The sequence below is a fragment of the Danio rerio genome, chromosome 18 (genome assembly GCF_052040795.2).
Source record: "Danio rerio strain M-AB ecotype USA chromosome 18, GRCz13ab, whole genome shotgun sequence".
NCBI lineage: Eukaryota > Metazoa > Chordata > Actinopteri > Cypriniformes > Danionidae > Danio > Danio rerio.
This window is the reverse complement of record NC_141038.1, coordinates 18,389,446-18,407,442: the sequence shown is the minus strand read 5'-3', so window position 1 is coordinate 18,407,442 and position 17,997 is coordinate 18,389,446. Positions and strand designations below refer to the sequence as shown.

Here is a 17,997-nt window from a genome sequence, read left to right as displayed (position 1 = left end):
ACGTGAATTTCTGACAACACGAATTCGCACCGAAGGAAGTTTAACCAATGGTAAAGTGTCAGCATCCTGCTTCAGCCAATCACAACCGCGTATTAAGAATCGGTTGAAGGGACTCTTTTGTTATTCAGATTCTGGGGTTGTATATTCTGCATAGCGTTTCCTGCCCTGGTGCATGGTGGTCGAACGAAGGGATTGTTGGAAAATTTTCGGAGGTTAGTATATAAATGTGTTTTTACCCAGTGTGCCTTATTTCCTCAGACGCGCTTAGCCGGAAAGCGTGGCGATGGGAGAGCGGTGGAATTCGATGTGGAATGCAGAACGAAATAAACTCGTGAAAATGCATCGGAAGCGGTGTTTTATTTATTAAAGGCAGTTGGACGCAGGGTTGTAATCGGTTGCAACAATTGTAACGATCCGATTGTGATTGTCAAGTTACTGCCGCAGCGAATTCGCTGCGGGCTAATGGTCGCCCCATTCTGTTTTAAACAGCTTTATTTAGGACGGAAACGTTTTGTTTAAGTTTGTGTGGTTGCATAAGTATATGAATACCAACCGCGAGTATATTATGTAAACGAGAGGAAACGTCAAGAGTAAAACGCGAGCATTATTGTAGCATATTTGCTAACATGTGATGATGGGTTAGCATGACAGATGTCCTGTCAACTAATAAAGCTAAGAACTGACGAACAACTTTATATCAGCTGCTTTTTGCGATTTAATTTTTGTAATTGTGCAATTATTTTTATATTCCCAAGTTGTGTTCTTTAAATATGTTTCCGCTATTTGGCTAAAATGGACATCAGAAATGCCCGCTCTAATGCGGTAGTTTGTGTATATTTGGTGAGCTTGCCAAATCGCAACGTTCCTATTATTGCACCACTTTGCAGAATGCGATGTTTTTTCTGAGACAAGCAGTTTTATTTTTAATCCCCAAAATAACCATTGCCTGTTAATTATGAAATTAATGTATTAAAGCATTTTTTTAAATACTCCAAAATCCATAAATAAATGCTGAAATACATATAGAGAACACATCGGTTTGTTCCCTTTTAAATTTTTCATTAGTTTGTTCTAATAAATCTTTATTTTCCTTTTAAAAATCTCTACAAGCCACGTATGATGATCAGAGTTGGTCTATGAGACATAAAACATTTTATAAGTGAAGCTAGCAGATGTGCTAGTGTATCGGAATGTAAAAATCCCCCCAAAATGTATTCAGTCTGTAATGAGTAGTCAGTTACTAGTAGAACGGAAATGGTAATCGGCAACATTTGAAAGTGAATAATCAAAATACGTATTACAGATTTATAGCTAATACTGCATTAGTTAACAGTGTTTCTAAAGCATTGAAATGATGATAACATCAAAAATTGATATTAGTTTATAAAGCTGTCTATTTAGTTAGCACTCTCAATGATTATTAATTGTCAATAATAATAATATTGTATAATTGTTATAAAGGTTGTTAGTTTGTTGCATGTTTTTTAAAACTACTGTATGTCTTTTTTTTTTATGCATTGACCTTGCCATGAAAATAACAATATATGCTGGTATGACAATAAAACAGACAAACAAAATGCTAATTAGTTTTAAGATATGCATATTGAAATTTAATAATATTTAAAATATTAATAACTAATTCTATAGGGTGCAATAAAATGTAGTACTGAAAGGTTAACATTCATTTTGATGCAACTAATTAAAATGTACAAATAAAAGATCCTACAGGAAGAGTGCACCAGCACAAAACCATCATCACAAGTAATATCTTCAAAAATCAATTTGTTTTAGCAGTTTGAAAGTTAAATATTTCTAAAATATAATAAATAACTAGTGTAAAATTAACAACTTTAATAACACACCATAACAGTAAAGCTGCCCAGGTCTGTATTATTTCTGTTATTGAACACCAAATCAATGACGGCTGTTGGCTGGTTTGTACAGGCAGATCATGCTGTTAGCCCAGGTGAATCGGGACACCCAGGGCATGGAGTTTCAGAGTGTGGACGGGGACCCACAGCAGGTCACCCTTTGCCTGACAGAGGCAGTAACAGTTGCAGGTGAGGTGGATCTGCATAAAATATCTGCAACAGTATTGTACTTCATGCATATTCCAGCACAGACACATAACAGCCAACTGTTGCCATACAGATGACAATATTGATGGAATGGACACCGTGAGCCTGCAGGCAGTGACTCTGGTGGATGGATCCACAGCATACATCCAACATAGCCCTAAAGGTACTGGAACTACATTTTTAGAGCTACTTTTTAGGCACACAATCTTCTATTCTGCACTTGAAATGCTATTTGATTTACACTTTTGAAGGCATCCTGTATGTAATATAGGTTGCATTAAATAATTTGACTGCATATTTTTGTCTTGCACACTTGCTGTTCAAATCTTACAGCATATAACAGTTTCTCTCACAGAAAACAAAATAATGGAGGGACAAGTGATTCAGCTGGAGGATGGATCTGCTGCTTATGTCCAGCACCTGCCAATGTCTAAAACGGGTATATTATTTAGTGTGAATTAGTTGATTACTTGCATGCATATTACTAGTATTTATGGTAATTGCAACGCACATATAACCAGATCATATTTGATTTTATAAGTAACCTTTTTTCATAGGTGGAGAAGGTTTGAGGCTAGAAGATGGGCAAGCTGTGCAACTAGAGGATGGAACGACTGCTTACATTCACGCACCCAAAGGTCTGTCTCTGAATGGCTGTTTATTACTGTGGATTGGGCATGTTAAGGATTCTACTTAATTGTATTGTAACTGTATTTTCTGTGTTATGTTATTATAATCTAATTGACTTCTATAATTATATTAATGTCAAGAAAAATGTGTTTAAACTGTCACATAGGGCTGCACGATTTTGGAAAAACCTGATACTGCAATATTTTATTTGTCTGCGATTAAATATTGCAATATGAATACAGTTTTTACAAGATGATTTGAATAGCACTATTTGGTGGTTTTCTAGGGAGTATAACAGTATTCAGGTACAGAAATTAAATAATCACAATACAAAAAAAATGCTTTTCCTACTTTGTTTCGTTTCTAGTCCAAATATTCAATAAAAATTTATAATAAATAAATAAAATTCTTAGATCATGTAAAAAAAATAACGTTTTGTTTAAAACTTCAGAAGAAATTAGCCAAAATTAAGAGTTTTTCCTTGTGAAACAAGTGAAATTATCTGCCAGTTGGGTAGGTAAAATAATCTTTTTTTTTTTCGCTTTGAAATGTAGCTATTTGTACTAGAAACACGACAAAAATTCTAAGAAAAAAATAATTTATTTATTTAAAGATAATTCTGAATCCAACTGTATCTTACGATGTGACTTGTAGATGTGCACATTGTGATATCGATGCTGAAATGCTTTCATTTTGTTTCGACTTGTTTATGGAGAATGTCACTATAATTTTTGTTAATTTTTATTATATTTATTTATTAATTTTATTTTATTCTGAATAATGTAAGTAAATTACTTTTGTTTATAATGTTTGTAGATGTTTATTTTTATAAAGCAAATTTTAATCTGTTTTACAGCATTTCTGAATGTAATTTTACAGTTTGACACTTGTTTCTTATTTTGTATTATATAAGTAAATGTTTTATTAATTATGATGAAATGTTCATGTCAACAATCTTTCCAGAAACATATGATCAGGGCGGATTACAGGCTGTTCAGTTGGAGGATGGCACCACTGCATATATTCAACATATGCCTCAGTCCAACACCATCTTGGCCATCCAGGCTGATGGTACTGTAGCAGACTTACAAACAGAGGGCACGATTGATGCCGAGACGATTAGTGTACTGGAGCAATACTCTACTAAGGTGAAGATCAGTGGCCTGCCGCTATTTAGATTATTCAGATTGTTTACATTAGCTAATGTTAACAAACATGAATAATGCATTAGTAAATGTTGTACTATAATTAATAAATGCTGTACATGTATTGCTTATTATTAGTTCATGTTAAATACATTGATTATGAAACCTTATTGTTAAGTGTGACTGATATTTTTAAGATTTTTGGAAGGATGTTTGACATAGGCTTCAAAGAATTCTGAAAGACTTGAAAAAATACATTTAATATGGAATTAAATGTTTAATATAAGTCTTCTGATGACACATCATTGCTTTATAAGATTACCAGACTTAATTTAGACAATAATGCATATATAAACATTGAATGGTAAATAAAAAAAGTTTGAAAAGACATGAGGGTGCAAAAATTATGACAGAAATTGTATTTTGTATTCAAGCAGCACTTTAAATCATTTTATATCACAGTTAAGTCAATTCAACTTTATTTTATAGCTATTTTTATAATGTAGATTGTGTCAAAGTAGATTATCTTGGATGTTAATGTCGTAGAGGAAGAATTTCTGAAGAATCTGTTTATACTGATGTAATCACAAACGTGTGTTTTTTGCAGATGGAGGCCACAGAGTGTGGCACAGGGTTAATTGGTCGAGGGGACTCTGATGGTGTCCATATGCAGGTACTGTCTACACTTCTACTGTTTTCTGCATTTACTGAATAAGTCGCTTATTAAGTCAGTGACTCACTGTTGTGTCCTCAGATTGTACTGCAGGGTCAAGACTGTCGTTCACCTAGAATCCAGCATGTTGGAGAAAAGGCCTTCCGATGTGAACATGAAGGGTGTGGAAAACTCTACACTACAGCTCACCATCTGAAGGTCGAATATTCATATTGATATGTTCCACTAAGGTCTTAGTATTTAAATGTTTACTTTGGCTGTGCAGTAATTTACCCACTTCTTGACTTCTATATTTTAGGTTCATGAAAGATCACATACTGGAGATAAGCCCTACATTTGTGATCATTTGGGTTGTGGCAAAAAGTTTGCAACAGGTAAAGGTTTTACCAAAAATAAAGCATTTCTTTTCTTTTGTATGTGCATTTTTACTTATTTTTATCTGCTGTTTTCAGGATATGGTCTCAAGAGTCATGTCCGAACACACACTGGAGAGAAACCGTACCGCTGTCAAGAGCTCAACTGCCTTAAGTCTTTCAAAACTTCTGGAGATTTACAAAAACACACAAGAACACATACAGGTGAACTTTCCAGGTCTGCATTTAAAGGAATAGTTCACCCAAAAATGAAAATTTTCTGTCATTATTTACATATACAATCTCCTTTCACATGTTCCAAACCTTTTTTTCTTCTGTTTAACACAGAAAAGGATATTTTAAAGATAGAGTTTTTCTTATTTTAATAGTCAGTGGATATCACAGGGTTTCTGCACGGTCTTAAAATGTCTTAAATCTCAAAAATCAAATTTTAGGCCTTAAAAAGTCTTGAATTCACTGAAATATTGTGTTGTAGGTCTTAAATCTTTTATCAACAGGTCTTAATTTTTCTTTGTTCATGTATTGCTACCAAATCTGAACAAAACCCATACAATTACCAACAATAATCTCAATAAAACTTTTAACTTTTTATTAATTTTATTCAATATTTTATTTATTTCAATTTTAACTCTATTATTCATAATGGTTTAATTATTTTCCTTACAATAACATTTGTTTAAAAGTGCTCCATGCATTTACTGCTGAGGATACTGACCTGGACAGATTGTTGTGCATACATTTAGATTATTCCAGTTTTTAAAACTTTTAAAACATTTTTTTATTTTTCTTCTTTAAGTTTATGTTGGTAAAAAGTGTCTTGATACAACTAGAGCTTGCAAGTTTTCACACAATATTTAAAATATTTTGCTAAGAAATAAAATCTAAAATATTGTATTTTTAAATTATTAAATTACTATTGTATTATTAAATATTTTGAATTATATATATAAAAATAAGTTGATAGGGCAAATAAAAATCTTTTCCATTTGGGTCATTTAAAAAATACCTTAGCCTTTAGCCCTTTATAGGTCTAAAATTTCATTTATAATGGTCTTAAAAAGTCTTAAATTAAACTTGGTGAAACCTGCAGAAACCCTGTATCAGGTTTTCAGCTTTCTTCAAAATATATTTGATTGTGTTCAACAGAAGAAAAAAATACTCCTAAAGGTTTGTGGAACCACTTGAGGGACAGTAAACTTTCATTTTTATGTGAAAGGTTTTAGTTACTTCATTTTGCATTAAAAACATGGAGTCTGTTATTATCATTTTTGTTGTTTATGTTGCTTAATGTTCATTTTGTAGGTGAAAAACCCTTTAAATGTCCGTTTGAAGGCTGTGGGAGATCTTTCACCACATCCAACATTCGTAAAGTCCACATCCGAACTCACACAGGCGAAAGGCCATATTACTGTGCCGAACCCAACTGCGGAAGGGCCTTTGCAAGTGCCACCAATTACAAAAACCACATGAGGATCCACACAGGTACTTAGTTTGATCTCTTCAATTCAAACCAGAAGTTTTGAGTTCACAAAAACTATCATTTCAGACTATAAACTGAAAAAGTGTCTTAATCTCATCATCTTCAGGTGAAAAGCCATATGTCTGCACAGTTCCTGGGTGTGACAAACGTTTCACAGAGTACTCCAGTCTATACAAGCACCATGTGGTTCATACGCCCTGCAAACCCTACAACTGTAATCACTGTGGAAAGACGTATAAGCAGATTTCAACCTTAGCCATGCATAAACGCACCGCACACAATGACACCGAGCCTATAGAAGAGGAGCAAGAAGGTTATTTTGAGCCTCCTGCAGGTCTGCTTATTTAAATCTCCAGGCAGATATTATGATCTAATGATACTGGTTGACTAACAGAGTTTTTAAAATCGCATCTTTCTCAGAGGCCATTGATGACCCTGGGTTAATGTATACTCCAAGTGTGGTGGATGACGACTCTGGATCTGAGCAAGTGTCAGGATCTGAGATTATGGGACAACATCATGTGGCTCTCATATCCCAGGATGGCACGCAACAGGTTGGTGATGACACTAAGAGAAATCTGCTTTGTATTTATTTAGGCTGACTGTTTAGACCACAAAGACATTTTGTCATAATCGAACTAAACAGAAATGGAATTGAGACATGTGGAGTATGCTGATTTTAGTCGCATTATTGAAGTGCAGTACAGACATGTAAACGAAGCAATAAAGCTATTACCGTCATGTGGGATTTTCGCAGCATTTTGCGACAGGATAGTCTATACATACACAGATGCATGAAATGTTCCTAAATGAAAGTAAAAGTGCCAAACTGCAGTTAAAGTCGAGAAATTAAAACTGAAACACCCAAAGTTACATAAAACTCAGAGGAAATGTGGACAGGGCAGTGGCACAATTACATTAATCAAATTATGTGCTATAACATGTAAAACAGGATCAAGAAGAAAAATTCAAAAAGCAACTTTCGGTCATCACCTAAATCATATTATTGTCTTACTCAGATTTAGGCAAATAATTTGATTACTGATATCCATGTAAACATTTTACATGTAGTTTACATTTGAGCATGGGTAATGCAGTATTTTACATCAATTTCACCATGTTAATAAGGATTATTGTTTTCTCAACTTTTAAAAAATGCTGAAATATCAATTTTAGTACTTTTTTGTTGTGTAAACAAACCCTTGAGAAGAAAATCTGCTGCACCTGATTATTAGTAACACTGGTGTATGTAACATTTATCAAAAAGTGAAGGAAAAAAAACCTTAAGGGGAAACCAGGCTCAGTTAGGCACAAACAGTTCTCCTCTGGCCAAACTTCTTGTGTAGAGCTGCAGTCTAATAAGACATTTTGATTTAATCATATATATATATATATATATATATATATATATATATATATATATATATATATATATATATATATATATATATATATATATAGTTGAAATCTGAATTATTAAACCCCCTTTTAATTTTTTATTTTATTTTTTTATATTTCCCAAATGATGAAAATGTTCTTCTGGAGAAAGTCTTACTTGTTTTATTTCAGCTAGAATAAAAGCAGTTTTACATTTTTTAATAAACATTTTAAGGTCAAAATTAATAACCCTTTTAAGCTATACATTTTATCGATCGCCTACAGAACAAACCATCGTTATACAATAACTTGCCTAATTACTCTAACCTGCCTAGATAACCTAATTAACCTACTTAAGCCTTTAAATGTCACTTTAAGCCGTATAGAAGTGTCTTGAAAATATCTAGTAAAATATTATTTACTGTCATCATGGCTTCAACTGTGTATATATAAATGATACAAAAGACAAATCTACAATGGAAACGTTGTATAATATTTACTGTGGTCAAATCGGTTTATGCAGTTGTGTCTCAGGTAAACAATGAAAGATTTCAGACTTCCTGAATTTGGTTGTTTTTTTTCTTTCCACAGGTTCTGTCTCAAGCAGATATGCAGGCTATGGGAGGCACGATTACAATGGTAACACAAGAGGGGACCACCATAACAATCCCAGCCCATGAAGCAATGCTTTCCTCAGGGGGAGCACATTCAGTTACTATGGTATCTGCAGACGGCACTGAGGGACAAGTAAGGATTTTTTTACATCATCCAGCTGGTTTTCTACCTGCAGAAGCCATTACATTTGCTGAATACACACACTTTATTTACATTTTAGGTGGCCATCGTAACGCCGGATCTGGCAGCTTACCAGACAGAAGAGGGGGAGCTGATCCAGGATCAGGAACAACATGAAGTTTCCACAAGCCCACACCCGGTCACTCTGCTGGCTACCTCTAACGGCACACACATAGCTGTGCAGGTATAGCATAAATATATATATTTACACACAGACATACACATGCGTAATGGAATCATACTCTCAAAGACAGAGTCACATTAATACAAACACACACACAGTTAGGAGGGGCTGGAAATCTTAAATCATATGTTTACTTAGTTTATGTGTTTACTTGGGAATAAATAATACAGCTCACAGTTAATGCTGTAAACCCTTAAGCCCCTTTTAGGGTGGAAACATGTAATTATTGTTGGGGGTTTTTACCATTAGGTGTTTGCTTTCAGGATGTGTTAAAGATGTCAAGTGAAACAGTATTCTGGAATGTTCTTTAGGTCTTGGCTTTGGAAAGTTGTAAAACTAAATTTGCTATGCATCTCAGCAAAATAATTTTAAGCTAAGTCAGATTATAGTCAAATATAGTCAAAGTCAAATATATTTCATACTTCACTACTTGTATTTCCTAAAGTATTTAATCCAAAGCTACAATGGCTATGTTTACTTTGACATCAGTATTTGAATTATTTGCCTTAATCTGAATAAGACAATAATATGATGTGGTGTTTGAGGTGTTTACATGAGTTGAGTTTTAAAAGTTCCTTTCATGATCCTGTTTTACATGTTATAGCACCTAGATCAATTACCATCATTGCGTCACCACACTATCCACATTTCCTCTGGAGTTTCATGTAATTTCAGGTGTTTCATTTTTAAAGTCTTTGACTTTAGCTGCAGTTAGGTAGTTTCACTTTCATTTAGAAACATTTTATTCATGTCCCTTTGACAAACTGAGGTATTGGAAGCGAGTGCGAAATAAGGACTGGTGGAAGACTGTTGTTTTAATTGAATTTGATACCGCATGCCATATGGGAGAAAAAAAACTCATTTCACGGTGTCTGTGGTCTTAACTGACTTGGTAGTTGTGGAGAATAGTATCAAACAGCCATCTGTGTATGGACTATCCTGTTGCAAAATGCGGTGAAAACTCCTACATGGCGGTAATAATTTGATTGCGATGTTTCCATGTCTGTACTGCCCTTCAAATCGTCATACTCCACATCTGGTTAATCCGAATTTTGTTTAGTTATAAACTTAGGCGGATTAGATTAATAAAATTTACTGTTTACGTGGTAGACTCTTAGAGTTTTGTCTGAATCCTATTAAAATCTGATTATTGGTGTCCATGTAAACATACAATTTACAAAAAAAAAGAAACTGTTCTTTAAAATTACGTATAAAGGTTTGTGTTACTTATCTCTTTTTATTTGTAAAATTTATGTAAAATTCAGTTCAGTTTTCTGTGATTTTAACAATTCCAATGGCAGGATATTTTATGATCAATAAATAGTTCACACAAAAATAAAAAAAAATGCTGTTCACTCACACCCTGGAAATTCCCAATAGAAAATAAGTGCAAAATGAATAAAACCAAAATCTTAAACAGCAACTATAAAGTGCACAAATACTAATTTTAAGCCCTTGATATTTGTATTAATCCATATACAGTGCTATTTAATAAATAATTTCCACTCATGTAATAAATAGCTGAAATTAGTTGCAGATAACTGTATAATAATATTCTGCTTGTTAAGTGTGAGTCAAGTAAAGCAGCTTCTGAGTCCAATTGCTCTATCAAACTTTATGGGGAGACTCAACAAATGGTAGTTATAAATGTTTACAATGCGATGTAATACTGCCGAATATCACGACCATTATATATATATATATATATATATATATATATATATATATATATATATATATATATATATATATATATATATATATATATATATATATATATATATATATATATGGCCAAACAATTATAATTTTTTTTTATATATTGTTAAAATGTTGGGGTCTGTGATATAGCAAGTCCAGAGACTGTCGTGTACACCATGATTTTATATAAAATTCCCTTTAATGTGTGATAGGACTAAAAAATTATCATACAAATATTTTTTAAATATCAATTCAAATAAGCAGCGGCTTGGACCAGGAAACAGTGTTTCGTACGTCACCACTTAACAAACCCATGATCATTGATTGCATCATTTTTGTTTGTATTCATAGAGAACTGATTGATTTAGTTGGTTTAGTCCAATCAATCTTGTATTGATCGTAAAATAGATGTGCCATTCAGTTCTGATTAATGAGCTTACATTGCCAACAAAAGGAAAGTGTGTTATTTGAGTGTTTCTGTCTTATTAGAACTGAATGATTGACAATTTTGAAATCATTTGTTATCATGAATCTGTAAACAATTATTCCATTTATCTCCAACTTTCTCCTCAGCTAAGTGATCATCCGTCCCTAGAAGAAGCCATCAGAATAGCATCAAGAATACAACAAGGAGAAACTCCCGGCATGGACGATTAACTCATGTTGTATAACTTATCAATGAACTAAAGGTCTCAAGGATTTGTGTGTGTGTAAGTCTGAGTGTTGTAAAAATATTTTTTTCTAATGCTGGCATCATGATCGCTATATATCAAATATATTTTTGTGTGGATATGTACATAGCTGTTTTAAAAGTAGAGTTTTCTGTATATATTTGATTATGCTATTTTTGCAAGCTGTTAAAAAAGGTCTATGATAATAATAATAAAAAGACAAAATCTATTTTTAAATGTATTTTTAATTTAATGTCAATGCCAATGGAATGATGAGATGTGAGTCCTTCAGTTTGGAGAGAAGTCTTAAACTTTAAAAGAAAAAAAGCTGGTGGTTTTTATTTATTTATTGTACACCTTATAAACTTTTGGGTGCTTTCCAATTGTGGCTTTTATGTACAGATTTGCCAGAACGACATACATTATGGAAAGTCCCATCAACAATGGTGATGATGATGTAAAAAAAATATATCAATAAGACTTAACGGGCTGTGCAAGTGATTATCATTGTTAACTGATTGCCATTGGATAAGCTTTGCCATCAAAACAAAACCATGTGGCTAATTTACTGTCATGAAAACAAACAAAATGATTAATCTCATCTAATATTATATGATGCACTTAATGTATCGTGTTCCTGTGCCACAAATAACGGATCTCAATGTGCTCTAATATAAGCGGACATTCTCTGATTAACTCAAAAGATCAAACGATACCATCAATCAGATGAAAGAAAAGCATTCGCGCCAAATTGAGGTCACACTCAGTGTATATGTCGGGGGAGGGACTTGCTGACGTAGCACACTCAGAACCTCCTATGTTTTAAACTTTGGAAATCGACGCTCATTGGTGCACATCGCGTCACATGACCAACGGTCGCGGGAAGACTTTGACCACGCTTGTTGGTGGGAGGAGTAGCTCGTCATTCAAACTACTTTTGTAAACATTATAGTCTTTAAGGATACTATTTTGGATGATCTGACATCTTTTGAGAGGTTTACGGTTTTGTTTTACGTGCCGTATATCGCTTCGCCGCTTAATAGGAATTGACTTTTCTAGTTTTTCGGATATTCAGTTGGAAGTTTCTGGAGCAGCCATTTTTTTCATCCGAGACGTCGCCGTGGACGCTGGTTTGAACAATTTCAACGTCGATATCAGTTTCTGTATGCGGCTAAACTAAACTTGTTCGGACTTGTCACGGAGTTATCACTCGCCAAAAGAAGATATTTTCACGGATAACGTTAATCCATAAGGCGGACTCTTTCAAGTCTGGGGATCACTTCTCTCGCTCCGGTTGTTGCATCGCTGGATCGGTATTAACGTTAGAAATGTTCATCTAAAACAAAGTTACATCATATCTGCTTGATTTGTCAGCCTACTGGGCTGGTTTTAATGCCTATATACAACTTACTTTTAAGTTTTTACGTTTTATAGTTAAAAATAGCTGAACTTTTAACCGAAAATATGAGTTTCGGGGCTGGGAGACACGGCAAGTCTCCAAATCTTAAACCCGTTCGCCAGAAGCTGCAGTTTTCGACTAGTGACGGGGAAGAGGACAGCATTGAAGACGCAAACAACAGCACTGGGGCCGAATCGGGTTTCACGGAGCTGGACTCTCCAGTACCTTTGCGGCGCAGCCTAGAAAAGAGGCCGGAGGACTTGGGCAACAGTAGCCCGCTAAGCCGAAACCGAGACGACGACGAGTCCTGGGATGAAGAGGGGTTCGGCTCGCCGTCTCGGGTGAAACCAGCTTTTTACATGAAAAGCTCTCCATCGCCACGGAAAAGTCCTCCGGCGTACGATAGTTCACCCGAGAGGAGTTACATTCACGATGACATGGAAGGCTCCAGCTCGCCTATCCCGGACTGTCCCGATACACCACCCCACAAAACCTTCAGAAAACTCCGTCTTTTTGATACCCCCCACACCCCAAAGGTTTGTTTTTTCAGTTATTCGCAAAAATAGTTTGTGCGTTTTATGTACAAGTTTAAAAGTTTACATTTTTTTGTTTACATTTGTAAAAAATGTTTTTCCACGAGTTTTTTTTTTCCTCCCCTCGGTTGTTAACTTTTAAAAGGCAAAGTAAATAACGTTAGTCATGATTTGAAAATAGATTTGCATTACCTAGTGGATGAGCTCACCTAGTGACCTAGAAATGGGCTAACGTTAACTGTACAGCAGTTGCGTAACAATTTTAGTGAATCAGTCTATTGATACCAGAACATCATTACATCATGTCTAACGCACAGGCGTTTCCTTGTTTTCTGTTGAAACAATTTTAACGTAGTTTAATGTGCTGTGCTAATTAAAATGAGTGTTAACTGTGCATATTATTGTATTTACAGAGCTTATTGTCGAGGGCCAGGACGATGGGCTCGACGAGCCGGAGAGTCGCCCTCTTTACGAATGTTGATTCAACGAGTAAAGCCTGTCTGGACGGTAAACGAAACCAGACACCCAGAGTAAACATCAACCCCTTCACCCCGGACTCTATACTGGTGCAGTCATCGACACTACAGAGAAACAACAGGAAACGATCACACTGGAATGAGTATGTTGACTAGTTTAAAACGTCTTTTTCTCGTGTATTAAACGCCTAACGTCCAGATTACTGACTGCTGTGAATTGGTTTTAACACAATGAAACGCTATGCTTAACTTGGACAGGTGTGGTACAGGTCGCAGGACAGATCGTTAAATCCGTTTACTAATATTGTTCCAGGACAAAAAGTTGGCGAGGAACCAAACCCTCGTGTTCGCTTACCAAACACGCCATGTGCTTAGTCAGGCCTCTCTGCTGCCCCCTGTCGTCCGATGTCTTTATTTTCATTCTTTCTAATAAATTTTTCCCCTTTCTGCAGTTCATGTGGGGAAGACATGGATGCAAGTGATGCCGAGATTGAAGATGAGCTGATTCCACCTTCGAAGGTAAAACTTAAGCTATATATATATATATTAGTTATACAAGTATTTTTGATATTTTAAGTACTTTTAAAATCTTTGAATACATTGAAATTCACCATAAAATGTGTATTAAGTTTTAACTGAAAATGTATAATGTGCTTAACCAAAAACTAATTTTCTTTTACCTTTATTTTACTTGACCTTAATCCTCTTTTTTTATTTGCTGTTGTTGTTATGATAATAATAATAATAGTTATAATTATTTTACTTCAGTCTAGATTTTTTTTATCTTTTCTGAAACCTAATAAAAAAGACCTCTAACACAGTTTTGGTGCATTCCTAATGTGTCTAATAAATTCCTTACAGAGGATTACAATGATGGAGAATAACATGATGTCCAGATATGCATCTGAATTCCACGAGTTGGAGAAGATTGGCTCTGGACAGTTTGGTTCTGTTTTTAAATGCGTCAAGAGGTTGGACGGCTGTATTTACGCCATCAAACGTTCCAAAAAGCCTCTGGCAGGCTCTGTGGATGAGTAAGTGGGCATTGTACCTTCTTGCTTTTCAATACCAGAAACAAATCTGAATTATTTGTTTTAATTATTGCTGTGAATTGACCCCTATAGGCAAAATGCACTTCGTGAGGTATATGCACATGCTGTACTTGGACAGCACCCCCACGTTGTGAGGTATTATTCTGCCTGGGCAGAAGACGACCACATGCTAATCCAGAATGAGTACTGCAATGGTGGAACCCTGTCTGATGTCATTGCTGAGAACAACAGGCGCATGCACTTCCTGTCTGAGTTGGAGCTGAAGGATCTGCTGCTGCAAGTTTCTCGGGGACTCAAATACATTCACTCGACAGCCCTTGTTCACATGGATATCAAGCCAAGTATGTATTTGCTTGTTCAAATTTTTAGAAATATTGCGCTAATGTTTTAAAGATCTGTTGTTGTTGTTTTTTTGTGCTATATTTGACTTCTGTTCATGTCTTTCAGGCAATATATTCATTTCACGCAAACCTGCTGCTAGTGTAGAAGAATTTGAAGATGAAGAAGATGGCCCCACCACAAATGTGGTGTACAAAATAGGTAAGACACTGAAATTGCATCCCTAGATGATGCTAACTTGATTCATAAATTTAAAGTGAACAGGATTTTTATAATATTTTTGGTTTCAGGTGATTTAGGCCATGTTACAACGGTTACCAATCCACAAGTTGAAGAAGGTGACAGCAGGTTCCTTGCAAATGAAGTTCTTCAAGAGGTAAACCCTTTCTTCATTAAGTTTTGTTTATTTAGGTTTATATTTACATTTGTTTTATATTTAATGTTTTGTTTTAATATTTCTTTCCTGCAGGATTACAGTAATTTGAAAAAAGCAGATATATTTGCTCTTGCTCTGACTGTAGTCAGTGCGTCTGGAGCAGAGCCTCTTCCTACCAATGGAGACAAGTGGCACAAAATCCGACAGGGCATTCTGCCCCATATCCCTCAAGTGCTTTCTCAGGAATTTTTAAGCTTGCTGAAGGTAAGGCTTCTACCATGAGATAATCCTATATAGAATTAAGTCTACTATTTATTATTATTTTTTTCCATACTGGTTTTGAGTTTTTTTGTAGAAGATGCTGTATTGGATGCACAAGACCCATTTGCTCAAAGAAGAACCCCAAAAATGTCAATATTGCAGTAGAGACCAAACTTTTAGCAAATACTTGTTGAATCGCCTATTTTTAATGTTATCGGACAACTTTTTTAAATCTGGAGATAATTTAAATTTGTAGAATTTTTATCAAAAGTAAACCTTAAACTGTTTTTTTTTCTGTTATTATTATTTATGTATTATCTTGTGCATTATTTATTGCTGTTGATGACTTTTAATTGTTAGAATTTTTTTTGTAATTATAGAAAAGTGATATTTATAAAATGTGGTAAACTTGATTTAGTTTTTTTTTTTGCCATGACATGGCCTGACAAGCTCGAATGGCAATAAACTGAATTCTCTCCATACCAATTTTGAATGTCTGATTAAAATGTCAACATGTCTCCATTGACAGCTTATGATTCATCCTGACCCAACACGACGACCCTCGACCTCAGAACTTGTCAGGCATCCTGTTCTTCTGACTGCATCCAGAATGAGTGCTGACCAGCTGCGTGTAGAGCTTAATGCAGAGAAATTCAAGAACGCACTTTTGCAGAAGTATGTAATCACCATCCATGTTTTGTATATGCTTAATGCTTTCATTTATAAGAGGTAGATTCTTACCTAGATTTAGATATGTTGCCTGCTGAAACATTATAAAGGTGTTTGACATTTTAAAGGCTTCTTAATTTTTCTATGTTCGATAGATTTCTAAATGATCATATATCACACTGGAAAAACTAATGGAATGAAAAATCTAATTGTAGTTTTTAATGTAAAGTGTTTGAATTTATGTTTTTATGATTGCATTATCCATTTCATTTGTATTCATTTAGCCATAAAATCACTGTAAGCTTGCTGATGTGATAATAAATAAACTAAAAGAAAAGGTCTTGATGGAAAGGTCCTATTTCAGAATGAACTAATAATTGTTTTTGTTTCTCAGGGAGCTGAAGAAAGCTCAGATGGCGAAGGCTGCAGCGGAGGAGAGGGTTCTAACCACAGACCGTGTTCTTACACGTTCCACAATCCAGTCCAGCTCCAGAGCTTCCCGACTCATCGGAAAAAAGATGAACCGCTCGGTTAGCCTCACCATTTACTGAACTGAACTCCAGTCTAAGGAGATGACCAATCCTGAGTGGTAACTACAGTGGTGCTTAAGAAAGACCGGTGCTTCTGCACAGACTATTTTGACTAGCCAGAAGGGTGAGACGGACTATCCTGTGACTTATAGTGCTTATACTGTTTGGTACACGCACTGTGGTCTTTACTGAAGATTGGGTTCTTCTGTGTTACATTAACAGAAGCCCTTGAGCATATGATGCAGATCTGCCTTGCCGTTTAGGTTTGCCTTTATAAAATCTCTTGACAGAATTGCCCTAAGATGGACACATTTTTAGTATAGTTCTGTCCTCCTGATCTTTGCTTTAAGTTCCATAGGCAATGGTCAGAATGGTCTCCCTGCACTTGCTTTCTCAAAGGTGCAGTGTTGCTCTTTACCAAATGAGAGATGTGTGCCCCTGTTGAGCCCATTTATATGTGAATGTACCAGATCAAAGATTTGTGCACCTTACTGCCTGTGAAAAAAAGAAACGCCTGTTGGGCCACAGAAGCTGGGGCTTGAGTTGGATTGCCATTAAATTGAGCACTTTGGAGGCAATGGGGAGCTTGCCACAGAAAGCCTGCTGCTATTCATGTTCGTCTGTATTCAGTTAGGGTTGGAAGATTTTTATTTTAAGAATAACTTTAAATCATTTTATCCATCCAAGCAAGCGAGCAATATTTTTAGCTCATTATTCAAACATGTTTGCTCCAGTGTCATTTTTGTTGCAGATTACATTCATCGTTTTTTTCTTTTGAATTAACCATGTGGCAAATGTATGCTTAACTGAAAGCCAACGATGATTTAAATGTACATATGCCATTCACATCTCCAACCCTGTTTGTAGCATTAAAACAATCTTTGTCCAGTTCATCAAATGTCTTTTAGTAAATAATGTCTAATTTTCACTTTTGTCATATCATCCTCATTGCTAGGGTACTGTTTAGATTATTTGGTCTTGTTAACTCTTTGTTTGTGAATATGTTCATTTTAATAAACCCTTTACCCATACTGGTCAATTTTGCTTTGTTTTTCTTAAACATGTAAAGTGGAGTTGGGGTTTGTTTTGGTTTTTGTCGTTTTTGTTGCATGGCCTTAGCTGAGAAAACAAATTTAAAGTTTAATTCACTCTACAGTAAAATATTTTTAATCCTTTTTTTGTTTTTATACTGTCACATTCTGATATTAAGTCATCGGAACAGAATAATAACCTTTAGCACATGTAACCTCTTCT

General features: G+C 34.9%; 2 protein-coding genes across 7 annotated transcripts; both read left to right on the top strand.

Moving 5' to 3' along the window:
• Positions 1-148: 148 nt before the first annotated feature.
• znf143b (zinc finger protein 143b) lies at positions 149-11,930 on the top strand. Of its 5 annotated transcripts, XM_087291767.1 has the most exons (17): positions 151-212; positions 293-294; positions 1,945-2,060; positions 2,152-2,241; positions 2,422-2,517; positions 2,636-2,716; positions 3,672-3,856; positions 4,461-4,526; positions 4,608-4,724; positions 4,825-4,900; positions 4,979-5,104; positions 6,203-6,382; positions 6,487-6,714; positions 6,801-6,934; positions 8,349-8,504; positions 8,593-8,736; positions 11,011-11,337. In XM_087291767.1, the coding sequence occupies exons 3-17, from the start codon at positions 1,952-1,954 to the stop codon at positions 11,092-11,094; spliced, it is 1,872 nt and encodes a 623-aa protein (XP_087147893.1). In that variant the 5' UTR covers positions 151-212; positions 293-294; positions 1,945-1,951; the 3' UTR covers positions 11,095-11,337.
• A 552-nt stretch (positions 11,931-12,482) lies between these two features.
• Positions 12,483-17,782, top strand: wee1 (WEE1 G2 checkpoint kinase). Of its 2 annotated transcripts, none has more exon segments than NM_001309435.1 (10): positions 12,483-13,043; positions 13,454-13,659; positions 13,969-14,035; positions 14,378-14,550; positions 14,641-14,909; positions 15,016-15,108; positions 15,198-15,283; positions 15,377-15,547; positions 16,074-16,219; positions 16,608-17,782. In NM_001309435.1, coding segments are annotated over 10 exon segments (1,839 nt in total). In that variant the 5' UTR covers positions 12,483-12,572; the 3' UTR covers positions 16,765-17,782.
• Positions 17,783-17,997: the final 215 nt, after the last annotated feature.